General features: G+C 45.5%; 1 protein-coding gene across 7 annotated transcripts in view; it reads left to right on the top strand.

Moving 5' to 3' along the window:
- The window catches only part of FHOD3 (formin homology 2 domain containing 3), a 453,128-nt gene that overhangs the window by 197,463 nt on the left and 228,471 nt on the right, over window positions 1-27,194 (top strand). For all 7 annotated transcript variants that reach the window (XM_028098359.1, XM_028098361.1, XM_028098360.1 and 4 more), the window contains exon 5: window positions 6,431-6,536. In XM_028098359.1, coding sequence (XP_027954160.1) covers window positions 6,431-6,536 — 106 coding nt within the window. The remainder of the gene's footprint in view (window positions 1-6,430; window positions 6,537-27,194) is intronic.

Raw genomic sequence — 27,194 nt, 5'->3', positions numbered from 1 at the left:
TCTTTCAGGGTCCGTTTTATCCTTTTCTCCTAAGCCCTCCCTCTTTCCTTGCCCTGAGGAAGTCACGTGCTTTGGATGGGAGTGCTGACAAGCTCCAAGCCTCTCACTCACATGAGACTGTAGAGGAGGGAGGGAGAGAGAGAGAGAGACAGACAGACAGACAGACAGACAGACAGAGCCAGGGGAGGAGGAAGAGGCTGCTGTCTGGGCAGAGTCAGGATGGCGTTTGGCAAGAACTGGTGTCTCTATAGGTTCGTTGTTCCTTCTCTAATGATTTTGGACCCTAGGGTATGTTCCACTTCTCATCAGTTCCTGTCTTAGCCACATTCTTAACAAATTTTCCTTGTCAGTGATAGTTCTGTCAGAGTGGCTGTCCCCCTTGTGGATGTCTTCCCGGGAGGGGCCTGGCAAGAAGACAGGCCAACAGTCCGTCCCATCTGCACATTCTTATCCCACTCGTCCTTAAACTTGTTCAACCATGTCCTTACTTTCTCCCCGCGCAGAGTCTCTTCTCGGGGTCAGCACTTCGGGACACGAACGAGTCCTCTTGGCTCTCCTGATGGTTATGGTTGTGAACCTACCGTGTCATCGCCCCCTCACACTGCACATCTCAGAGATGCCTTGGGGTTGGGTCTGCCTTGGTTCAGGCTGTTTATTCTGGAAAAATTGCAACAGCTGTCCTTGGGCACTGCCTGCTCTTGGTTCTTTCCATCTGTCTATTCTTTAACTTCTACCAGAGGGGCTTGAGGAAATTGTTCTCTTGCTGGTTCCATATAGCCTTCTGCATTACATCTGAATTTCTCAGTATAACATGGAAGCCCTGTGGATCTGGACTTTGCTGCCCACTTCTTTGCCCTTGGCTGCATCCTAAATTCTACTCATGGTTGCATTCTGGGAGCAAGCCACACTCTTTTCTGCAATTTTCCCCTGGACCTGTTGCTCCTCTGCCAGAATGTGTTGCCACCCCTCACCCACTCTCTGTGTCTCTCAGTTTGTCTCCCGGTGTTCCCTCCTGCCAGGGTCCCTCTCCCTAAGTGACTCTTCTCAGTCCCTTCAAATACCTCTGAAGTTCTTTGTGCTTCTCTTTAGTATAGAACTTAAGGTACAATGGGGCATTCGTCTGAGTCTAGCTGTATGCAAGCTCCCTGGATTTCATCGCTGGGTCTTTGGGGCCTAGCATATGTCTGGGGCTGCGTAAGCAACGGGTGAGTGGACTAGGTGAATTGGGTGGTCTTCTAGAAGATGCCTCTGTCTTCAGTCTTTCCTGTTTCTAAGTTAGTAGTTTCCATCTGTGTTTCCCTGTTCCTTAGCTGAACAAAATAAAACTCGTTTACACTCAATTACATCCTTCTTTTTAACTTGGACCCCCAGCTGCCCTTGGGCTGGACTCTCCCTGCCACCAGAGGGCCATGCTCCTGCCACTCCTCGCCCTAACCCAGAGTCCCCCAGCCTACTGTTTCTGTTCAGCTTTGACTTCTTTCAAAACCTGTGTTCACCTCATTGAGTGTCTAGCTGGTGACCAAACTGAACAGAAAAGAGTTAGTTATTCTAAGTGACTTTAAAACATTGTGATTTGTGTATTTTGAGTAAATCTACTCTAAGAACAAGAAGAAACCACACAATCAACTGTTTATAATAATCCTGTTGCTGCTGGTGGTGTTGTGTTGCTATTCTGAGACTGGTGTGTGTCTCTGTGTGTGTGTGTGTGTGTGTGTGTGTGTGTGTGTGCTTTGTCATTCTCGGAGTCCTTAAGGATTAGGGAGAAAGAAGATAGAAAGGTAGAAGGGCGCCTGGGTGGGTGGCTCAGTTGGTTAAGCATCTGCCTTCGGTTCAGGTCATGATCCCAGGGTCCTGAGATTGAGCCCTTTGTTGGGCTCCCAGCTCAGAGGGGAGCCTACTTCTCCCTCTCTCTGCTGATCCCCCTGCTTCTTCTCTCTTGCTCTCTCTTTCTATCAAATCAAATCAAATCAAATAAATATCTTAAAGGTAGAAGAGGTTAAGTTAAAAATTCTGTATTCCTCTATTTATTGTTAAAAAGATTTTATTTGAGACAGAATGTGTGAAATCATATGGTATTTGTCTTTCTCTGACTTATTTCACTTAGAATTGTTTCCTCTAGGTCTATCCATGTTGCCACAAATGGCAAGATCTCATTCTTTTTTATGGCTGAGTAGTATTCCACTGTGTGTGTGTGTGTGTGTGTGTGTGTGTGTGTGTGTGTGTATGTGTATGTGTGTACGTACACACTGCATCTTTTTTATTCATTCATCAATGGACACATGGGTTGCTTCCATATCTTGGCTATTGTAAATAATGCCTCAGTAAATATAGGAGTGTATATATCTTTTTGAATTATTGTTTTCCTTTTCTTTGGGTAAATATCCCATAGTGGAATTACTGGATCATATGGTAATTCTATTTTTAATTTTTTGAGGAACCTCCATACTGTTTTTCACAGTGGCTGTACCAATTCGCATTCCTACTCACGAGGGTTCCTTTTTTTCCACATCCTCACTAGCCCTTGTTATTTTTTATGTCTTTGGGTTTAGCCAGTCTGACAGGTGCCAGGTGCTAACTCATTATAGTTTTAATTTGCATTTCCCTGATGATGAGATATGTTGAGCATCTTTTCATGTGTCTGTTGGCCATCTGGATGTCTCCTTTGGAAAAATGTCTATTTAGGTCCTCTGCTCTGAATTGGATTATTTGTTTTTTGGTGTTGAGTTGTATAAGTTCTTTATATATTTTGGATATTAAACCCTTATTGGATATATCATTTGCAAATATCTTCTCCAGTTAGTAGGTTGCCTTTTTGCTTTGTTAATGGTTTCCTTCACGGTGCAAAAGCTTTTTATTTTGGTGTAGCTGCAATAGTTTACTTTTGCTTTTCTTTCCCTTGCCTTAGGAGATGTCTAGAGAAATGTTTCTAGGGCTGGTGTCAAAAATATTACTGCCTATGTTTTCTTCCAGGAGTTTTACAATCGCACCAAAAATAATAAATTTTCCATGTGAACTTTAGGATAATCAAACAGTAGTTGAGGGGAAGTATTGTTTGTAATAATCTTCTAGCTTATAAGTAAGGAGGAGTAATAGAATTAAAGTATCAGAATTTTGCAACCCTAAGTGAATGGATCTAGGCATTGAGCATCAAGACCTGCTGACATGGTGGAAATGAGATACAGCCAGATTGTATGTGGCTTCTCATGGGAATTCACATTATCATTGATGTGCGCAAGCCGACAAAATCAACCCTGGATCTCATCATGCCTCCATATACAGTAACCAATTTATAAATGATCATGGACAGAGGCATATGTTAATCTACATCACACTGGTGCAGTCAACAAAATCCAGACTACTGGGCTACTTTTCAGGACAAATGACCTAGTTTCTTTAACATAAATTTCAAGGGGAAAAAAGGTTAATTAAAAGACTTTTAAATCCACATGTGGATCTTATTTGGGTCCTGGTACAAAATGTAAAAAACAAAACAAAAACACGAACACACAGAAACACAAAACAGTATTTATGAAACAGTTGGAATTTTGGTCACTGACTGGACATTTAATAATGAAGTATTAGTTTTTTATTATGAGTACATAGTTTTAAAAAGAGTTTCTGTATTTTGGAGATGCATATTGGAGTATTTATGGATTAAATGATGTGATGTCTGGGATTTGCTTCAAATTAATATGGCAGCAGACAAATTAATATGGGGTGATAGAAGAAACAGGATTGGTATGAATGGATTGGCACCTGGGGTTCACTAAATTGTTCTGTCTTCTTTTGTATATGGTTAAAGTTTTCCATGGTGAAAAAACTTAAAAATAAAACAAAATAAACATGTCTGGGGTCTTTGTTGCACATTCCTTTACCGAGTTTGTTCTGTAGTATTAACTCTGAATTCTCAGGGTTGTTGTTTCTACCGTTTATTCATCAGATATTTTTGAGCCGCCTTTGCTGACATTATGTAGGCAAGGAGGAAGGTGCTTGCTACCTGCAGTGTGTAATCTGTTTGGAAGACCACACACGTGGGCACAGAACAGCTCAAACCAGGGCAGGCATCATTGGGTGGTGAATGGATCACACAGGCTGCAAGCTGTCTCGGGCTTAGATCGCCTTCTCCCACACCCACAGTCTGCATTTCCATCATCTTGTGTTTTCTACATGCAGGGGTTCTTTCTGGAACTTAGAGTATAAAGGGTGTAAAATACAAAGCGCTTGGTCTTTTGCATTGAGTTGAATATTCCTTGACTAATAGGCATTTAAAAAAAATGCAGGTTAAAGTATGGTTAGTGTAGAAAATTCTGAAGTGCAGGGATCATTTCTTATCAGTTGGTGTTAACATTTTGATTTCATTCTAGTGGGAAGTCAAAGTTTTAAAAATCATTTATTAATGCCTAAGTATTTCAGGATACGTGTTAAATCTCAGCCATTGCCAATTTGGAGGACATTCTCCACAATTTATTTTCCACAAATGTCTATTACTTAAGTGCTTATCTACATATGTACATAAATTTTAGTTAGGGTTCTGAATTTTTATAAACACTGTCTCCCCTGTCCGTGTTTTTTTCTGAGTACCTTTGCCAGGCAGCCAACTCTCTGCTGTATTAATATTAGTGATTAGCTTGAGTGGTTTCTTGAGAGCTTGTTCTCACTTTTTCACCATGAAGTCATGTGTGAATCTAGTTTTAGTTAAAGTAATAAACATTTGTTACATGCTTGGAAAAACTTTCTGACTAGACATGAGCTCATCTAAATGTTCACTTTTCACATATGCTGGTGGAAAAGGATATGGATGGAGGGAGAATTATTTTTATTTCCTTTATACATACGAGTGTAAAGTAATTTTCCAAAAACTCATGATATTGTCCCATTTTCTCTTGCTTCCAAAGCCATGATTATCTTAAAGTCTGAGTTAACACAGCTGTCTTTCATTACCTTCAGGGCACAAGCATCACTCCCCCTCTCCCCTCGGTGCCCTCTGAACGTTGAGAGTGTTTTCTGGGTTCAAAGGGAGCCTTCGCCTGGCCTGCCCACATTTAGCTCAAGTCCTCCATCCATATAATTGGAAAATGCCATAAAATCAAAATGAGGGGCTGATTTCACAGAGGGACAGGAGAATTATGTCCGTTTGTCTAAATTATTTTTTCTTTTTTAGAGATAAACTATGGTTGCTGACCATTCCTATAATAAAAACCCTTCATTATTCCATTAAGCTTTCTACTATTTATATCACTGAGGTTTTTTTTTTTTTTAATTTTGGCTCTGTTGTTATAATTGAATATGAATGTTCTAGTCTTAGGCTAGCTGCATTTGAGACCAGGCACTGTCCAATTGAGGAAATCTGGAATAGTAGTGGAAAAATCCCTCTCACAGAGCTCTGTAGACCTTGGTACTACAGAAAATTATGGGGCTGGCTGGACATAGGTGATCTCGGCCAAAGTTTTGCATCTTTATCTGTAAAGAGAAGGTAGGCTTATGTCAATGGTCCTTGAACTGGCTGCCCTTTAGGATTTCCTGGGGAATTTAATAACAGAGCTAGGGCCCACCCCTAATAATTCTGATTAATCCATCTGGGTAGGGTCCTGCTTCCTACTACTCCTTTTTAAAGCTCCCCAGATAATCCTAATGTGAAGGAGTCAGGGGTGAGCATCATCTGAGCACCTCCAAGTCACCTGGAGGATGTGTTAAGCGCACAACGCTGACCCTCACCGTAGAGTGTTCTAGGTAGTCAGTTGGGGTATTTGTATTTCTAACAAGTGCCCAGGCGATGCTCATGCCACCTGTGAGTCTGGACACCCCTCTTTGAGAACCACCAAATTAGATGGTCCCTGAGATTCCTTTCACATCCTGCCTTCTGGGACCTGAGTCTGCCGGCCTGCTGGAGTGGCCCCTTTGTGGGGTCATGTGGCTGCCCCTGACGCATGGCTGGTTGTGTGCTCTGCTTCCTCACTTAGATACCATTTGCAGACCCTTGTAACCACCGACCTTAAGGACTGTCTTTTGGAACAAACGAGTGGCTTTGAATCCTCTGCTTGATGTTCTGTACTGCAATCGAACATTTCCTGTTGCTGAAACCCAGCAAGCTTCATGTGGTCAGTCCCTAGGGACCTGTGGGGGAGCAGAGCTTGGTGATTTTTGAAGAATGAAAAACAGAACACTATAAATATTCCTGACAGGGGATTCATTTGCTTTATCTTTATTAGATTGCCCAGAAGGCAATAATTGGTCTCTGGCAACTAGCACTGTGGAGACTGGTTGTAAAATTCCTCTGGCAACAGTTGTAGATGCCTCATTTGAATAGAGCAGAACAATCTTTAGAGGTCAGTCTGGCTTCAAAGGCTCGTCTGTAGTTTTAACAGCATGGATGGAGGAGGGACTGGGACAGTATTTGAAGTCTTTTTTTTTCTCCCTCCTTTCCTGCCAGGATGACAAAGATTTGGTGCACGAATTTGTGGTGGCTGAAGGTCTGACATGTTTGATCAAGGTGGGAGCTGAGGCGGACCAGAACTATCAGAACTACATTCTGAGGGGTAAGTTATGACATTCCTGCTGCAAGGGGGGCCTGGTATTGTCTCCAGGAACTTCGATACTGAGAGCTTTTATTTTATTTTTATTTTTTTAACATTTTTTTTTTATGTTCGATTAGCCAACATATAGTACATCATTAGTTTTTGATGTAGTGTTCAATGATTCATTAGTTGCGTGTAACACCCAGTGCTCACCACCACACGTGCCCATCACCCGGTCACCCCATCTCCCCACCCCTTCCTTCTGTAACCCTCAGTTTGTTTCCCAGAGTTCAGAGTCCATACCAAAAGCTTTCAAAAAAGACTTGGATTATGGAATAAGGTGATAAAGACACTCTATGGCAAAAGATGACACTTACATCGGATTTTATCACTTCCTAGTAACTAATTAGTGACTGAGCTAACTTGACTGGTTTTTACCTCACCTCTCTTCCTGGTTGTTAAGAAGAAAAAAAAACCTACTTCACATTAAGTTCTTGACAATCTCTTTCATTTGGTAAGGAAAAGGCTGCACTAAGTGGGCCTGCATTTCAGCAGGAAGTCACCCAAAACCAAAGAGGCCAATTTATTTTGTGGGGAAAAATTTTTTCTTCCAACTTGGGTTGTTACTGGGAGCGCTTGTCAGAAGCTCACATTCCTCACTGAGTCCTCGTGTTTCTGACTCGGTAAGTTTGGGGTGGGTCCAGAACTTGCACTTTAAAGAATAATTCTGAAAGCTATTGGTATAACTTCCCTCCCTCCCTTCCTTTCTTTTTTATAAAGTGAGGCACGTGTTGAGTTTGAAGCAGTGATCATTGTTCCAGTTCATAAAGTTGGTGCTCTTTGGTTATAGTAATTTTGTCTATCTTCATATAAATAATTTTATTTGATCCCATAAAAATGTGACAAGGGAGAGCAGGAATTAGTAGGTTGGACTCTAAGAAATCACTGCTATCAAGTTTTGACTTACAAAAAGAGAGTTTAAGTGTAGTTCAATCTTCATTTTGCAACTGAAGGATTTGAGGCTCAAAGACATGGAGCAGTTGTCTAATACAGTCCTTTTCTCTAGGGCATGGTCAAGCGGGGGCTGTGCACGGACCCCCGCGGCACACGTCTCATCTGGGTTTTGTTGCCTCATCTCCATGTTTACCTGCAGCCCCACAGCTCCATCTTCCTCGTTCACAGAAGGGGAAAAAGAGTGCTTTTCCTTTTCCTTTGGGTGAAGGATGAGTATGTGAAACGTGATTTACTATCAAACGTCTGTGGTCAGACTTGAATAAGACAGGCAGAGTGTGTTCCTGTCGTGCTTTACCCTGAGAAGGAGCCTCCTGTTGTGCTGTTACCCAGCACAGCCGACCGAGGCCTTCCCTCTTGGACCCTGCCCCTGGGGAGCCACGGCAGCAAAGAGCAAGAGAGAAAACCTAGGGTTCATGGAGAAAAAAAATTTTAAGGACACATTTTGAGTCCATGCTAACCATTTCTGTTCTTGATAAATGCCAAATGTGTGCATGAGAGAGCGTTCCTCAGCCTCCTGGTTCTGCTTCACCGTGTTTAGGAGGCTGGGGGGTGTCTCCTTTTGCCCACCTTCCATCTTTTCCTGGGCGTGTATAGATCCTCATTACAAGTTGTCAGTAGAGATGGCTTAAGGATAAATTTGATGAGTTCTATCACCACTGTAATTAAAACATGGAAGCTTCTACAGGGTGTGTAGACAGATGGACCATACACTTTGTCCTGCTATTGCCTCCCAGTGTGGCTGTCTTTGTGACTGAAGAGATTCTCATCCTTAGCTTTCCTTTCACACGAGTCCAACACCTAGAACGGGAAGGTACAGAGATAAGGGTGAGGGGAATTCCTCTAGTTTATTTTCTTCCTGGCTTATGGATGTTTATAAGTCGAACCACCTGGAAGGAGAGAAACCTAAAATTGCCTAATTCTGAATAGTGGATCCACACGGTATGGTTTTGTTTTGTTTTTGTTGTTATGTTTAAAGTATATATACACACTTCTATATAGAACTAATATTATAACCATCTACATGTTTATCTTTCTTCTTCTGACCCTTATCTAGGAGCGTATATATGTGTTTTTATAGTGTAACACCAGGGTAAGCCTCTACATTGATCTATAGCCAAGCTTGGGTTGAAGGGGGATGGCTCTGTTAGCTGGGATCAGCCCTTATCAGGAAGGTCACATTTTTTTTTTTAAGATTTATTTATGAAAGGGGGTGGAGCACAAGGGGAGGGGCAGAGGGAGGGAGAGAAAGAATCTCAAGCATACGCCCCGCTGAGTGTGGACCCCAATGCACGGCTCAATCCTAGGACCCCAAGATCGTGACCTGAACTGAAATTGAGAGCCAGCTGCTCAACCAACTGAGCCACCCAGGTGCCTCAGGAAGGCCACATTTTTGTCAGAAGCCCCTTGCAGACCTTTCTCATAGGTTGGAACCAGGCCACCTGTAGCTGTAAGGGAGGCCCGTGGACACTTTGGCTTGCTGGACTCTAAGGGGAGGCATCAGAAGAGAAAGGCATGGCTTTAGGGCTGATGAATGCGGTTACCAGTTCCTGCCACATAGGTGGAGTTAGGAGGAAAGAACTCAGCCCTGCTACGAAAGCTCTTTTTAGTGAGCAGCCCTGTGGTGGCCCAGTAGGAGGGAGGGAGGGCCTCCCTGCCACGGAGGGAATCGTGCTGGGGCAGAATAAGCTCAGTGGCTGCACAAGGCCCCAAAAGGTGAGTTGTGCAAATTGTGCCTCCTGGTAGGGAAAGATGGTCCTGATGCAGAATACTTCAGTGAGGCTCTCTACCTCAATGCTTCTCATTAAACGGGCAATGGTTATTTTATTTTATTTTATTTTATTTTATTATTTTATTTTTTTGGCAGTGGTTTATTAATTGGCAGTTGGCAGTATCAGGAAGGTGCCAAAGTCCGTTACCAAATGTTTGTGACTCAGAATGCCCAAGCATAACCAGGGGAGAGTCCTTTCGACCATCTGCTGCTTCTCTGTGTGGAAAACACTGCTGACAAAAGACCCTTGCTGCAGACACCCCTTCCTTACACAGGAGGGGGCTCTGCGTTTTCATTGCCACTACCAGGGCCTTGCCTTCAGATCTTTACTTTCTATTCGTGTTCGTTTACTGAAGGCCAGAGCCTCACTGCATTACCTGGAGAATGAGCAAATGCTCGCTCCCATTCAGGTTACTCCGAAATGTTCTGTTTTCCATGGAGCGGAGGTGCCTTTGCATGCCTGCCCCACCTCTGCTAAATCTCAGAAGCCTTGGTATGAGCAGGGCCCTGTGTGCAAACCCCAGCACATTGTGATGTATCTGACCAGAGCCCGTGCCAGGAAGGTACCTTCTGAGGGATGTAAGTGACAGATTTCTCAGGGTGTGACTTTTGTGTTTTTATATAAGGAAACTATCATTTTTCCTGGCCCGCATGTTGAGTCACCCCTTCCTGACGTTGAAGAATTCTCTTGTCAGCTTTTTTAGGTTGCAGTCAGCTGCCGGCAGCCACCAGACTTTTGTCATCAAGGACAGCCTTTGAATTGCCTCTTTGTTCAACCTCATTTCAACCCTATTACCTTGGGTGAGGTATGGCGAGGCCAGATGCAGATCTGGAGAGAAACTGCAGAGAGTTTGATAGTTTTATAACTCACAGTTCATTGGGGAGAACACAGTGTGCCCCACAGAGGCCACTCAGGAGAAGCATGGGGGTCAGTCAGGAGGCAGAGGGAGAGGGCAAGCACCTTTGTTGTGGTTTCCATGGGGAGGAGGTGGTGGGGTGGGGTAAGTACACTTAGGATGGGCCGGTGTGAATAATTTCTGTGGGCCGTGGGGCGGTTAGGGGGGAAGTATCATGGCATAGAGTGTAAAAGCCCGACATGGCAGGTGGCTGGGGGTGTGCACTTGAGCTTCTGGAGAAGAGCTGACCGACCTCTACCCCTTGCCTCAGAACTGTATCAAGAAGTGGGCATTTGAAAAACAGTATTACAACCCGTAAAGTGCGTTGGTTGTCAAACTGCTGTCGGGGAGAGTGTGCCCTTCATGAAGTTACCTTAGGAGCTCTGCTCTGTGGGACCACGTGTGAGACCCCCAGATCCAAAGGAAACAAGAGCATTTGGAGAACCCAGTGCTTTCTACATCTGCTTTTAGAACTCGATTAATTTATCTTTATTTTTGTGCTCGGCTGTCAGCCTTTTTTTTTTTAAGGCCCATGAATTTGTTGCTTTTGAGGATGTATCTGCTGAGAGGTAAAGATAGGTTTTGAGTTATGGTGTTAGCCAAGTGCTCTCCAAAAATGTAAGCTGGCTGCTGGGAAGAGGTCGTCTAAATGCACAACATGCAGAAATAATATTTATCTGACTTATTATTCTTGGATGGTTCTAGCTAATGATCTAAAGTTTTTCATGATAGCCAGTATTTAATATAAGTCTCCTGTGGAATTTTGTACCTCCCAATTATTCTTATTAAAGTAGGACCTACAATGGTATACTCCTGGGAACTTTGTGCACACATACTGAGCCTTCACTGTGGGCCCCGTCAGGCCCTGGGGATGTGACCGTGAAACCAGCGGGCCCTGGTGAGCCTTCCTGGGGGGTGCTATGCATGGGCCACTTCACATGTTGTGTCTCCTACGCCTTATATATTTAGAGAACATATATAGGTGATCTGCCTTGGGGCCGAGGGTGGGGAAAGAGAAAGAGATGAGTAGAATCAGTGAGACCAGCTGCCTTTTCTGGCTGTACTTCAAGGGAAGCTGCTTCTTAAGGGCTAATTTTACAGGGAGAAATTCAGTTTGATCATTTCACCTAAAGCAAAGTCCCCATTAATCATAAAACACCTCCATCACTATCACTAGCTGGATAAAGTCTTAGAACTACTGTAGCTAAGCCCTTTCATTTTAGGAGAAAACTGCAAATATTTTATTTGTCCCTATAATGCATCTTAAAAAATGGTTTAATGCCTGTCAACATTTAAAAATTGGAACATTTGACCTAAAAAAAAAAAAAATCCAGATTTCAGGTTTCTTTGGGAAAACCGGAACCAGAGAATTTTAATGCCTTGCCAAATATCACTTAACTATATTCCACTCTGGGGAAAAAAAATGCCTTCCATGTTAGGAGATCTCTTAATGAGGTTCAAGACTCCTGGCCAGGAAGTTTTTGTCGGCATCGGCATCACCAGGAACAGACACGTTGTAGACGGCATGGAAAGATATTTGTGATCTTAGGCGGTGGTGGTACAGAATGATCAAATGGTGTTTAAACCCAAATCCTCCATCCTGGAGAGACTTAGAAGTTTGTGTTTTGGCATTTCAAAACAAAGGAGGAGGGTAGAAGTTTGGCTCAGACTGCAGACAGGGAGTATAGGGAGGGGCCCAAACTGGCCCCAAGGTGGTAGGGATGGGAGCAGAAGTGGGGAGCTGCTCACTTCCTGAGCCAAGCTCAGGTCCTTGGCTACTGTGTTTTCTACTGAACAGCCTGGCCTGACTCTCTATCCCCTTACACTGGTCCTGGGGTGCCCCTGACCTGTCTGGGAGGAACCTTCCTCTCCTGAGATGAGCTCTTCAGGGTGCTCAGTCAGGACTCAAGGGATCAGTCATGGCGGCCACATGACTAGGCTTCGATGTGGATTACACAAGCGCACAAGTGTCTGGGTGGGGGTCTGTCACCGGCCCCTGGGCATTGAAGCCAGTGTCAGTGATGGAGCTCTTCCTCACTTGATGTCCCTCCTCATGCTAAGTCTGTGTGACAGGGATGGTTCAAGTAGGGAATCGTGTTGGCTGGCACGCATTGATAGCCCACGAAGCTAAACTGAACTGGCAGGTATTTTGTTTGCCCAGTAGAGTATGTTAAAAATTTTTTTAAATAGCTGTGAAGATCTAAAAATTGGGAGATTTGGATGTAAAATTATGGATTTCTGGCTGCTTTTGAAAAACTGTGAGCTCAAGCCCACACAGGGTCCTCATTGCTACATGGCCGTCATTAGCTAGAGTCAGAAAAAGCTGTTGCCTTGACATGGGGCACATGGGCTCTGTTTACCTCCATTTCCACCACTCCTTTTTGTGTTGCTCCTGGGTTATTCCACCTATTCCATCACCTCTGTGCCCTGTAGGCATGTAAGTTTGAAGTTTGACTGATGACATCACAGTCAGTGAAACAGGAGTACAGTGAAATAAAGTGGAAGGGTCTAATTCTGTCACAGCTGGGCATAAGTTGTGATGTCGTTGCTACTTTGTGAACCTGGATCTCAAGTCAATAAAGAGTAAGTGTTTTTATTCTACTGCACCCCAGCATTTCTCAATCGGTGCAGAGCTCAGCATTGCCCTCTGCCTTCTCCCCTGCCCAAGCCCTTACATGAGTATTATCTAGGGAGAGAAATCGTGTCACCACACAGATAGTGGCATCCTCCAGTCTGAATGGCCAAGCTTGGGAAACGGAGGCTGAGAGTAGGTAGAGCTGCTGACTGAGCCCAGAGCATGTTGACAAGAAGACTGCCGTTGGAAACTTGCTACATTGGTTGCACTTGTAATGTGACAAAAGCAAAGCTTTTATCTCCATCCCAAATCCCATGCCTTGGGCTCCGCTGCTGAAAGTCCTTATTGTCCACTAATCAAAGGAGGGGTCCAGGTGTGTGCCAGAGATGAGAATGTCAGTGTCAAGCCTAGTGGATTGGCGGCAATCTAAGATGGACGTGTCAGAAAAGAAAACGGAGTAAAACCAAGTAATGTACATATTTTTCTTAAAACAAATAGCCTTTTATAATTTTTTATTGTGCAGTTTGTGAACACACCGTTGTATGGAAAGCAAATGGCATACAAAGGAAAGAAAAAGATAAAAATCACCCATAGTCCTATTAAAGATAAAAAAGGTTTTCTACCCACACATGTTCATGCCTACTTCATAGATGCCTTTTACAAAAATGAAGTACCCTTTAAGTATGCAGTCCAGCTGTGTTAAGCCTGGGAGTGGCTTGAAAATGACCTTGGAAGCTGGCTTTGTGACATCTCTTAGACCTTGGTACAATGATTTAACTGCTTTCAACGACAGCTTCCAGGGAGATAGAATCTACTTTATTAGGAGTGTTGTGAAGTTTCAAGGGCTCATAGAAAGGCCTGGATTGTAGTTATGACAGTTATTACCAATAATAATCAATGATTTCGATGCAGTAACTACCTGTTGTGGGCTGAATTGTGTACTTCCCCCAAACTCATATGCTGAAGTCCTAACCCACAGGATCTCAGACCATGGCTGGGTTTGAGGATGGGGCCTTTAAAGAGGTACTTAAGATGAGGTCATTAGGGTGGACCCTAATCCCGTATGACTGGTGTCCTTATCAGAAGAGGAGATAAAGATAGACCTGTGCAGGGGGAGACCATATGAAGACCCAGGGAGAAGGCAGCCATACAAAACCAAGGAGCGAGGTTTCAGAAGGAACCAACCGTGTGGATACTTCCTTCTTGGGCTTAAAGCCTCCGAAACTGAGAAATTTCTGCTGCTTACATCCCTAGTCTGTGGTATTTGTTTCAGCAGCCTGAGCAGACTTAGACACATCCTAGAGCATAACCCTCTGGGGGTTGCTTGTCTATTACCTAGGGTGAAAGTTTGGAGGATAGGGTTGTTGTGTTAGTAGGTACAGACATTTGTATCTTGTTTGGGATTGAATCATTGTCCTGAGAAAGGATAAGGGAACTGATGCTCCTACCTGTGTTCCTTTCTTTTCATTTGCTCCAGGCCTGGGGTGATGGTTCTCTCTAACCTTCGTTACTCCTTGTGGTTAGGGCACCCTTATTACTACCAATGAATTATAATACTCCTTTCTAAAAAGTGGTTTGTAATTTTGGTTGTCACCATGTTAAATCCGTCGATTAATTTGGGAAGAATTGACGTGTGCTTGAAAATTCAAAACTATTGGTTACATGTACTTCTGTGTCTCAGGGCAAAGCCTTTTCAAGAATATAACTTCTATATGTGTTCATCTGACTCTTGTGTGAGATGTCCATTTCCTTTGCCTTAGTTACAGAATTTTATGTATATTCCTCCTTGGTGTTTTTGTATTTATTCTTGTTGGTCTCATTTTTGAATTGGGCCTGACATTTACCACATGATGGAGTGAGAAGATTATCTTGGGGCCTTTTCTTATTTACTTGTTGTACAAATTGGGTTTTGGAGTGTTATCTCCTAGGAAGGGTCTTTCTCACCCCATCCCTGCCCTTGGGTGTGTTTTGCTTCAAACAGGGAGCAATCTGTATCTGGGGCCTCGGTTCCTTGTTTGTAGCAACTGCTTCATGAAGATGATGAGGGAGAGTTAGCTCCTCTCCCTCTGTGTTTACGTGTTTGAATCTTTTCTTAGACTGGTGGCCTGCTTGGTGGAGATTTGGTCTGTGGGTTCTGGCCTTCACCAGCCAGCTAGGGTAGGTGGGCCCCTTGTAGATGCAGGACGTGGTCTTATGTTTCGTTTGTTTCATTTTTCCCTGTGTTGAAACCTTTGCTCTTGGTGTCTCATGATCTCTGGGGCCTGGCTGTGTCTGACCTGAGCCTGACCTTTCTGCTCCCCGCCTTGGCATGCTGTTGGTGATGTGGCCTCCAGGTGCAACCAGCCACACTGCTGAGGAATTGGGTCAGGGGCAGGAAAACTGTAACCTGTCCTGCTTGGGGAGGAAGGTTGAGTTCCTCCTGTGGCTGCTGGTGGTGTATGGGGGCAGAAGTGCCACCCCAGAGGGCTTTGAGTGTCCCATCTGTGGCCCCTCTTGTCACCCAGCCACCGCCACCCTGCATCAGGCCTGCACCCCTTTTTAAAAAACCGAGAGAACAGCTGAGAGCTACACTTCTGTCCTCTGTCCTACGGCCAGTTTGGGCACAGAGGCCAAAAACGGGCTCATGCTGTGGCAGTTCACATCTCTCCCTTATCCTGCCCAGATCATGGGGTACCGTGGGTTGGCTCAACTTTTCTCCATGACCTTCTACAACATTGCCTTTCCCAAAAGAGGGCATTGGATGCTGGACGCAGCCCTCCCCTTGGACCTGCTGCAGTCTCTGGTGTATGCGGATGGACCTCCGGGTCAGTGACATGTGGTTGGCTCCCCCTCCTCTTGGGGCCTGTGGGATCTCTTCTCCACTGGTGTTTCTCATTGGTCCTCTGAGTAGATTGGTAGGAGGGTGGTTTGGAGGCTGCTTGCTGTGGTGCTGGGTTTTGTTTTTTTTTTTTTCCTGGAAGTGCTAAGTTATTGAATCCTCCTTGCTTGTGGCCTGTGCCCTGGCATAGCCTCAGCCTGTCAGGTCTGGGCAGGACAGTCTGTCAGGACAGGAACGCGGTGGGTCAGGAGGATGAGCGGACTGAGGAAGTAAGGTGAGGCCAGAGCTGGGTCCTGAACTTTGTTGGGACAAAGTGCCCTTTGTTTTCCCTCTGAGTGCCCAGGTGAGAGAGGAAGGGACTGGGAGAGACCCCAGGTGAGGCAGGTGACATGTGGGACCCTGAGCCCCTCACCACATTTGGCAGCCAGTAGGATATTTGCCTTCAGTTTCTAACTCCACGTGGACACTTGGCCTTTAACAGCATTTTGATTTTCCCTCTAACCCCTCTTCCAAGGTGCTTGTCCCCCCTGTAATCAGAGAATGTTTGTTTCCTGGTAATTTTGCATTGAGAGTTTAGGGTTAATAAGGCTTTTCTTTCAAGCTTTAATTTTCCTAAAGTAAAAATCAGTTATTAATACTGTTGAATAGAGCAAGCATTAAGTAGTAACAGAAACACTTTGTGTAGAGCAGTCTTTATAAAGCAGAAGACAACCAGGTCTGCCTGGGAAACATTATTTCCAACCCGGAGCATCATGAGGCCAAATCAGGTGACCATTTTTGCTTATAGAAATGGTAGACTTGAATGGTTTTACGTAATATCAGTATCATCATTGAATCTTAACTAATTCCCAGATGGATTAGATGCTTCTTTAAAATTTGCCTTGCACTTTAGATAGAATTACAGTCCTCCAGAAGTTCAGGCCAGTTTGCAGACCAAACAAAACACAACAAAAAACCCTTGAAATGTTGTGCTGTCATGTCCCTGAGTCCTTCAATCTAAACCATATCAGTCAGAGTGTCAGCCAAAGAGATTCTCCAGAATGTTCCTCTCCACCAGAAACCTCCATCTTCTTCATTTTATCTGAGATGAGATAGAAGAAAGAGAAGCGGAGTTACTTGGCCATTCCCATGTGTGGAATTTTCCATGACCAAATCTCACTGCTTGTGTTCGTGAGGAAGTTTTCTGCTGTGTTCATGTGGAAGATGTGCCTCCTCACCCCGTGCTCAGAAGACTTCTCCTTGCTCAGAAGACTTTTCCCGAGGAACTGCAGGCCAGGGCTACCTTTAATCATAATGGTTATTTCCTTGACTGTAACTTTATCTTACATGTGATCTTCTTTCTTAGGACTTCTTACAAATGCATGCTTTTAATAGCACAGAATGTCTTCGGCAAATTATAAACCTAGCCCCAAACATGGATTAAAATTATCTTCTTGCCTGGAGTTTACTGGGGAGACGTTACTCGCTGTGTCCGTCGGTGGCTGCATTTTGGAGTTTTGAGAGCTCTTGGCAGATTAGCCAGCCTCCCAGCAGGCTGCTGCTCTTTCTCCTACCATCCTGGCGCACAAGGCCCCCAGCCCAGGTCACTCTGCAGTGCCCCAGACCTGCAGAGCCAGTCACGTCCTGGGTGTCCCGAGTGTACCTTGTCCAAATCCAACCCATCTTCACACTGCAGTCAATAGCCCCACAGCTCCATTCATCCTGTCAGTGAAGAGCAGACCTCCATCATATTCAGGACCACTGCCTCTCTCTCTCTGTGATCCTCAATCCCCAAATCTGGACTTCTCTGCCCCTCACTCCCTTTCAGGTGCCTTCATCTTTTTCATTCCCAGTTCTGGTAATGATCTGACTTCAGATCATCATTTGCTTCTTCCTGATCTGCTACACCAGCCTCCTGACTAGTCTCTCTGCTTTCCCTCTTGCCTCTCCTTGGTCCAGCTTGTACCCTGTTGCCTGGGTTGACCTTCTGCCCTGCTGATCTGGTCTCCTCAGTCCTTGGTGTAGATCCTTCAGAGCCTCCTCTTATCCTCAGGATGAAGCCCTCGCTCTTTTGTGTGGGTAACTCCCACCTTGATCCTGTTGGGTATATCTGTCCAGTTCATTTCAGTGCTCTCTCTGACCTGGGCATCTGCCTGGGAGGCCCTTCCTCACTTGCTTCACACTTTATCCCTTGCTTCCTGCTCCAACTCAGGATGGGGCTTACATACAATGTTCTGCGGGAGAACTTTCTTTGTCCCCGAGATTTTGGTCCTGACATTTACCTCACTGATAATATTTGTTGAGCATGCGCTGTGACCCAGAGACCCTAGGCTACTTCTGTGAATGATACTTGGCTGCCTGTGTGTCTGTTTCCATCCTTGATGCCAGGCATATTTTAGGAGTTCAGCAAAAATTGGCTGAAGGAGGGGATACATGAATGATAGAATGTCTGCGGGGAAGAGAGCTCATGACTCCCAAGGAAGCTGCCAGTTTGTGCTAAGGCTTCGAGAGGGCTCCATTCTGCTACTCTTGAAGCTTTAGCCCAGCAGATCTCTTGTTCCTGAAGCACTATAGCATGAGTTCGATTTGCTTGTAGTACTTAAAAAGAATGTCAAGTTACTGAATTTTCCTTTTGATAATTTTGCTGGTTCAGTAGGTCAAGGTGGTGTATATTTTGATTTTAAATATGCCATGATTTCTACAGATAAAATACATGCAAAGTGGATTTTATTGTACAACCTGTTTTGTATCTCAGGGAATTAGTTACATGCCTCTGAACCAGATATACCATGAGTTCCTTGGTGGCAGAAATAATGTCGTCATAGCCTTTGTGGCCCCTGCTCTAGCCTGCTGCTTGATGCCCTGTTAGATATTCAACAGATACTTGATGAAAAAAATGAATCTGTGGAAGGGGGAGCTCTGTATTGGTCTTAGTATTTTATGAGTGATTATAGGTAGCCTATGCTTTATATCGAGAACTGTGCACACAGGATCTGAAGATGTGAAGCGGTGAGACAGTAGTATTATGGTAAATGATGAAGTGTGATTTGGAAGGTTTTCATTTGCTTTGGTTTTTGATATTCTCATGATCTCAATCACATTAATCTCCTGATTCCTGTGCCTTGCCTCTCCTTTCTCCAGCTCCTTAAAATCGGATTCCCCCAAAGCCATTCCTATGCTAGTTTGCCCTGACTCATTTCTGGAGCCACTTCCCGCGGGCACACCATCATCTCTGCCCCCAGTGCCTTTTTGGCTCCAGTGTTCCCTGAAATAGTACATGGGGCACCCTGATCGCCCCACAGTTAGAGCTCCCTCCCTTTTCCTTCCAGGTAACCCTTCCTTGGAGCTGGGCTCGAGCCAGCAGGGGTTTAAGTGGGGGATAAGTTTTAGATGTAGTTAGATAAGTAAGGGGTTGTTTTTGGAGGAAGGGACAAAACTGTTGCTTTTAAAGGCAGATTGGGAGCAATGAGTAGGAGTTACAAGAAAGTGGTTTTTGACTGAAGACAAACTCCAAGAACAGAGTTGGAAAATTAGTTTATTTCCCTTGCCAACATAAACTGATCAGTGGTGACTTTCTGGAGCATTCTGTTGAGGATTCTGAAGCCACATCCAGCATCAGCAGAAAAGAGTGCCACAACTGATTAGTGAAGTCTGTCAACAGCCTGAGAGGTGGGGAATGAGTAGGAATACTATATATGGTATTTGTTTATTCTGGGGAATACTGGGGATTTTCAGAATGTTGAGTTGATCTCAGACAGGTGGGTGGCAATTTTCTAACCACAGAACATACTATTTTGCATTGGGAATGCTCCAAAAGAGAGCAGATGACCTGTTAGGGTTATAAGGCTTGGGGAATGGTGAAGCTGGATGACTTCTAAGATCCCTTCCAGCTCTAAGATTCTGTGATTCTCAGTAAAATATAGAAAGCCAATGGGGGATGAAAGCAGAGCTTCTTGGCTCTTCTTCTATGTGCTCTGTGTTAGTTGCTGTAAGATTCCCCAGCTTATCACCGAGCTTATATTGTCCTGGTTCAGCTTCAAAGAAGGCCACCTGGTTGCATGACACAGAGCCCAGCCAAGTCACTGCAGAGGAAGATCAACTGCCCATAGTCATTAAGGGGCTAATGTTCATGTTAATCTACAGAATTTCAGAGGACTACCACAGCTGAATATTGGTTTATACCTAGGAATTCATAGGTACATGGCGAGGTCAGGAGCATAGGAGACAATGGTGGGTTTGCTGCTCCTCTAGAGCTTGAGGACCAGGGGCCAGGAGGGCTTATAGAAGCACTATGAGGTTGGATGCATGGGTCAAAGCAAGGTAGGGCTGGAGAAGCAGGTTCGTGGCCATGAGGAGAGTGCCCACAGGCTGGGCAAACTCTTGCTGCCTTCCTGACTTTCCTTAGTATCTACTCACACTACCAATGTGGTCTAAATAGTTTCTCTCCCCGTATGCATTTTCCTACCCTACACCTTTTCCCTCATTTTCTTCCTGTCTTTTCCAGCTCCTCAGATCTTAATTGGAGGGTGGCACAAAGATTGACCTCTCCCAAGTTTTAGATTCCATTGCTTTTTGTCAGTTGGTGGTCCCAATTTTTCTATGGTCAGAGGCCTCAATAAATAAAGATGGGCCATCTGGTTCATTCATTCATTCATGTGACTTGATTACGTTATGAGTCAGTCACTTTGGGGTCTGAGTATCAGGTAGCAGAGAACAATACAAACTGAAGTTACAAGTTGTGCTCTTAAGTCCATGAATAAGGCATTAAGGAGAGCAAGGTGAGAATTTAGTAGCGGAAGGGACGTGCACACTATGATAGGCAGAATTCTAAGATGGCCCCTGTGATTATGATGCATGTGTGAATATCACAGAACCGTGATTAGGTTACATTACATGGCAAAGGTGAAAGGATTTTGCAGACGTAATTAAAGTCCCAAATGAGTTGAGTTTGCGTCCATTTAAAGGGAGATTATCCTGGGTGGGATAAGCCTAAACAGGTGGACCCTGAAAGAGAGTCTAGAAGTCAGAGAACTCTCCCTTCTGATCTTGAAGAAGCGTGTTGCCATGAGTTCTCCAGCTGCAAGGAAATGAATGCTGCCAACAACCACATAAGCTTGGAAGGGGACCCCAAGCCTCAGATGGGACCGCAGTCCCGGCTGACACCTCGATTGCAGCCTTGTGAGACCCTGAGCAGAGGACCCAGCTAAGCTGGGCTTGGATTCCTGCCCCATGGAAATTGTGAGATAATACGTGTTGTTTTAAGCTGCTAAGTTTGTGGTGGTTTGTTCTACAGCAGCAGAAAACAAATTTGGTCACATACAAAGAATCACAATGCAAAGCCATCTGGACATGCTAAAATTGGTACAAAATACCGTGTCAACACACAAGAGACAGAGGTGTCTGGTGGGGAGTTAGGGAAAGGTTTCATGAGGTCACCGACGTCTTATTTTCTACCTTGGCTTTTTAGGCAAACACATGCTATCCATTCAAGTTGAATTCCCCTCTGTGCGCCGGCTGCTGCTTGTGTGTGATCCTCTCCTGCGGTCTGCTCTGACCCCTCACTGGGTGGTGGTCATTCCTTTGGGTCTCTCAATTTTGGTGATGTCCATACCCATTCAAGTAAAGGGCTCTTTGCTGTACACAAATGAGTCACTAAAGAAGGTAATTCAGAAGAAAATTCAGTATTTCTGGTATGCCAGTGTCATGAGAAAACATGATGGTCTTATTAAGATTGGGCTGAGTTTCAGGAGAAAAAAAGGAAAGTTCCTAAGCAATCACTTGGGTCATCTGAGAGTGAGCTTGCTGGTGAAGTCTGACATGGGTAACTGGGGCACAAGGGCTCTGGGGCAAGTCTTGCTCCTCTCCAAAGATGGTTTTGGCTCATTTTTCCTTGTATCCACACCATTTGCTCCTTCACGTGTTCACACATCCGGCACGTGTCCTGTGCAAGGGAACTACAGTGGTGGGGGGAGGGCTCCAGCTGAGGCCCCTCACCACAAGGAACTTGGCAGTGGCCTTAGGATAGGAGCCACCGAGTAAGGATGGACATACAAAAAACACTGTATTAAGTTAGGTTTTGGATGAAAATCCTGAAATCATCATGTTCTCTTTCCCCAACTTTGCTTGCATCAGCATTATGTTTCCAAAGGTGGTTGATAAATTGTAAGTAGTTCAGTTCTATACGATCCATTTCAAAGACATAGGAAACCGTTTTTCCTACCGTTTTTCCTTCTTCTTGCTCAGTTGTTCAAGATGTTTGCTTTTCATAATTCAGCTTTTCATTTTTTTTTTTACAGAATCAGCTTAATGTACCAGGTTTCATGAAAATTTCATAAAACATGAAGTGTACTTGAATTAACTATTTACATGTACACAAAACATAACACAAAGGCTTTTCGGCATTATCGGGCTTGAAAATATATATATAAGTGAATGGTTTTGTTTCTGAACACCATGTGGATTACAAAATCCCTGTTGTATCAGTTCTAGTCCTAATGAGAAAGGTGCTTGCAACCAAGAATGGCTAACAGTTTTGTAAATTATAGTGAAGATGGTAGTAACCTTCCAGACATATGAAGTGGCATAGTCATTTCCCCATCTGCTTGGACAAGCAGGTATTTTGTGGAGGCTGCATCTGGATTCTGTGGCTCTGGGGAAGGGAACAAGAGCTGATTGGCTGCTCTTCCAGTACCTGATGGAGGGTTCTCTGGGAGCATTTTCCGGCCTAAGGTCTTTCCATCTATTCCCATGGGGAGCTGTGCCTGACCAGCATGTGAGCAGGTGGTTGCTGTTACAGTCCTCAAGCTGAAGGCGAGAGGTGTATCATCGTCTGAGTCATCTGGTCTAAATTAGGTTTTCTGACTAGCACTAAGAAATAAATATAATTGCTCCTAAAAAGGGATTTATTTAAAAGGTACTGAACGCGCAATCTGCCAACTCTTGAGAGATGGTAACAGTGCAACCTGTCTTGTAACCCAATGGACTCCTTGAGTAAATTGACTAGTGCTTCCCTCGTCATTCTTCGTGTTGGCAGGGCACTACTGGGGGAAATGGTTTGGGGCCGTTTTTCCCCACGCAGCTGATAGGGAGGGGTGGGCAAGCCCACTGTCTGTGTCAGCATCTGGGTCTTCTGTCACGTGAGTGCTGGGGGGGTCTCCTGAAAGTTGCCACACGAGCACCTTTAGGGCATGTTCATTTTTCTGGCATATGGCCATGAAAGGGAGAAAATATTTATATCACCAAGTGGGGAAGATAGACTCCACACTGGCTCTGTGAAGGGGCGTACGTGGACTGGACTTCTGGAAGTATCTGATTCTACTGGGCCTTTGGCCTCTTTTCTTTGTGCATGATAACCCTTCTTTCTGCCTCCCCCTCCTCCTTGGCTTACTGCAGCCTTCCTTTTTACCCACTGACACCTTTTCCATGACCGCCTTCTGTGATGCCTTCTGGGGAGCCCTTCCTAAAGCTGTCTGCAGGTGTGGCCTTTCTATCTCATAGGATATTTGTAACCATTTGTCCCCTTGTCTTTGCCCACCTTAGGCAGGGTCCTCCTTAAGAAGCAGACCCTCTTCCTTACTCGTACCCCTGTCGCACTCCGAATAGGCACCTCATGCAGTGCCTGGTGTCTGCGAGGCCCTTCATCAAAGGAAGGCTATTGACCAGATGATGTTGGGGGAGAGCAAATCTGCAACAAGGGTAAGGCAGAGAGTCCTAGAATCAAAAGTTAGGAAAACAGAAAGACACACACAAGATGAATGTTGCTGGGGCACTTGGGGGGCTCCCTCGGTTGAGCATCCAGCTCTTGATTTCGGCTTGGGTTGTGATCCTGGGGCTGTGGGATCGGGCTCCAGGCTCAGCGTGAGTCCACTTGTCCCTCTCCCTCTGCTCCTGCCCCAGCTCCCACGTGTGCTCGTGCATGCGCTCTCTCTCTGTGTGCTCGTGCATGCGCGCTCTCTCTGTGTGCTCGTGCATGCGCGCTCTCTCTGTGTGCTCGTGCATGCGCGCTCTCTCTGTGTGCTCGTGCATGCACTCTGTGTGCTCGTGCATGCACTCTCTGTGTGCTCGTGCATGCACTCTCTCTCTCAAATGAAATCTTAAAAAAAAAAAAAGAGAGATGAATGTGGCCCTAGCCAAAACCATGTCTGTGCACATGTGGACAGTTAGATGGAACCTTGGCATTCTTGGCTTGGCCCATTTAGGCTGCTGTATTAGATACTAATGGCAATCTGGAATGATGAGCCCCACTCTGGGTTTTTGGGATGGTTTACTGGGAGCAGAGTGCTCTACATTCTTGATTGGAGCCCTGTGTTTCTCAGAAGTAAGTCCTCCTTTTGGAGCTCACTTGGTTTTTTTTTCCTTTACGTAGGGCACAGTGCTGAGAGATGCAGAGGGCGACTGCAGAATGTCCTGGTCCCTCCTCCTCGAGGCAACCAGCTTTCTAGCCTGGGTATCTGAGCTGGCGTCCCCGGTCTCTCTCTGGCTTTCCCTTTTAGCCTCAGGTAGTGTAGGAAGTTCACCCTGGTGGTCCTCTGGGTGCTGGGTGAGCTCATTTGCTTGGTGTTGATGCGAAGCCAGTACCACATGCACAGCTGTATGCCATTAGCTTCCTTTATTAACTAGACTTTGTATAGTATTAATGAGGGAACATGGCTTTTCTAGAAGATTATGTCTTGAAGGTCTTTAGGGCCCTGCAAAAGCTGACTTCATTGCCCACCTTCTGCCCTTTGGGGAGGCTGGATGTGCACATGTTCCCACACGTGTTTCTGCGCCAATGTGTTGTGCTACATCCCCATTCACCTTGCTTCTCTCATGCTCTGAACTCTGCTCATGGATTGGTGTCAGCTGGACAGAATGCTACACATCGAATCTGGCTCTGGGGTGAGGTGTGTGTGTGTGTGGGGGGGTTGACCCCGAGCATATGTCACCATCATTTGCTGTAAAGAGGGGGTCTGGAAGCAGATTTCTCACTCGCAGTTTTAGAAGTCAGCATGGCTGTTGGTGATACAGAGGCTGGCTTTGGATGTTGCTTCCCTAGATATAGCTAAACACTCTGGTGTTATCTCTGAATATCCTTTTTTTTTTATTTTTTTAAGATTTTATTTATTTATTTGACAGAGACAGAGAGAGAGAGAGAGAGAGAGAGGGAACACAAGCAGGGGGAGCGGGAGAGGGAGAAGCAGGCTTCCCGCCGAGCAGGGAGCCCGATGCGGGGCTCGATTCCAGGACCCTGGGATCATGACCTGAGCTGAAGGCAGACGCCTAATGACTGAGCCACCCAGGCACTCCAGCTCTGAATATTCTTTTGATGGGAAGTTCCAGTGGTGGTTCTGGAAATGTGGCAGCATTCAAGGACAGATGGGTTTAAAAGTTCAAATTCCTTTATCAGAGTGATGGACTTTGACATGTGATTTTGTCTGCTGACTGCTAGCATTATACAGTGAGGCAGTGGCCATATCTTTTCCTAATATACTGATGATTAAGATGCGGGAGTGGTCTACTTTAGCCACTTTATATTGCCAGAGGGGGAGAGAGCCTTCATTGAATAAGTGCATCTTGCTTTCTGATTTTTCTTTTCAATGAGAAACCAAAAAGATGTTGAGGGGAATATTTTCATATCACTTGTATTTTAAAGATGTAAAAAGGCTAAGGCGTCCTAAAGGCTGAAAAGCCCGGGCACTTTGGAGTGGAAGCCCATTGTCCCACACTGGAAGTCACATCTCTAACAAGGTTCCTGGTAAGGCTCTGAAGCAGAAGGTGCTGCAAGGGTTGGATTCCAGGGGCGTCGCTCTTGACCTTGAGAGCCTCTGCTTCTTGAGAGACACCAGCCTCCCTGTGTGGGAGGTTTGGGCATGTGGGGGTGAAAGACAGGACCTATGCCTTGCAATGTCTTTTTCTGTACCCACCAAAGTTGTAGAGGCTCAGGGATGCCTCTGCCGGGGCATGGCTCCCCCTACCCCAGGTGAGCATTAGGCTATCTGTGCAGGGAGGTGGGGGTGTGTAGGGAGGACAGGTGATTTGGGATCATAAGGATGGGCTATATTTAAGGTAGAAGACTACCTATATTCTCATCTGTTCATTGCTTCCCTTCTCACTCATGGTTGTAATTGAAATTATTTTGAACTATATCAGACTTAGAAAGAGATATAAAGAATAATTACAGATGGACCCAGGTGTGCCCCCTTGCTCAGCCTAAGGTCAGAAACATTAGCAATGCACAATTTGGCTGTTCCTGGTCACTGTGTAAGATAGTACCTCCTCCCAAACTTGCTCTTTCTGGCTTCATGCTTCTCTATCGTATAGGGCACAGCCTAGTGTGTCCTATTGCGCGTGTTACTTGGGGTGGTTTCTTTTCTCTGTCCCCCCCGTGGGGCAGGGGCTTCATCCATTTTATTCAATCACGTGTCCCCACTGCCTAGAACAGCACCCGGGCCCAGAGTCTTGTCCTTGTGAGTTCTTGGTAAAAGGAGTGACTAGAGCCATGTGAGATCTATGTGACTTCTAATGTGGCCTGCGTCTGTCCGTTTTCACTACTTGATAGTATTCCAGTGCATTGATGGTGCTTCCGGTTGGCAAGTTGGTCCACACCTAGGTTGTGTCTGGTGTTTTTGGAATTGGAAACAATGTGAATGTGCACGTTCTTGTGGTTTCATGTGAATTTCTCTGGGGCCTGTGCAGAGGAGTGGAATTGCTGTGTGTTTTCCAGCCTGAGTCCAAAGTGCCACGATTGAACACAGTCACCTTCCATTCTCAGTGGGCTGCTTCTCAGTAGTTGGGGCTTTGGTTCTGAGTCTCGTTTCCCCTCAGGCCCCCAGGGTGGGTGACCATGTGACCTAGATGGCTGGGGACCCCGGTACCAGCGTCTTTGGGCTGGGAAGGAACTCTTCCTTGGCCCATTTCCAGCGGCCCCCAGGGCCTTGTCTCTATGACTGTGCCTGTCCTAGTTCAGTGTCGCATCCAGAGCTGGCCTGCCTGGACACAGGATACAAGAGCTGGAAGATGCCTTAGAAGCCTCCCTGTCAGGCCTCCCCATTGCACTCGGAGAGAAACTGAGGTTCGGAGGGCTGAAGTGACTTGCCCACAGCCTCACCGCTGCACAGGGTCTGAGTTGAGGGAGTCAGGAAGAGGGGTACTTTCCACAGTGTTGACAACAGGCCCGACACAATGTGTGCAAACAGCCGCTGTCCCCACCTGTACCTCCCTCGTGCCTCGATGTGTCTGTGGCCCCCCCCCGCACACACAAGCTCACCTCCCTCCCTCCCCTTGCTGACCCTTCACTTGCTTTTTCTTTGGAGACCCTGCTTTCACAATTTGTCCTGTTGCCTTTTCCTTCGGCCAGGACTCTTCTTTCAGCACTCCTGCTCACGCCTGTCCCATGACACTTGGGCTGTGGGGACCCTTCCCCCTCCCATGGGGGTACCAGCTCCCCACCCCCTCTGAAAGGCCCTCCTTGTGTCCTCAATAGGAGGGACAGACTATCCCCAGGACTCTTTTGCAGCACCTCAGATGACAAGAACTCCTTGGTTTGAAAGGAGACTATTTGATATTAAAAAATTGTGTCTGGAAAGCCCTCTTTTTGCAACCAAACTGAGAGGAACAGGTTAAAACCAACCAAAGTCAGGAAAAATGTCTC

This window comes from Eumetopias jubatus, unplaced genomic scaffold (genome assembly GCF_037043125.1).
Source record: "Eumetopias jubatus isolate StellerSeaLion01/CBP00866 unplaced genomic scaffold, mEumJub1_p1.0 scaffold_16, whole genome shotgun sequence".
NCBI lineage: Eukaryota > Metazoa > Chordata > Mammalia > Carnivora > Otariidae > Eumetopias > Eumetopias jubatus.
The sequence above is the reverse complement of the archived record's forward strand: the minus strand, read 5'-3'. Positions and strand labels throughout refer to the sequence as shown.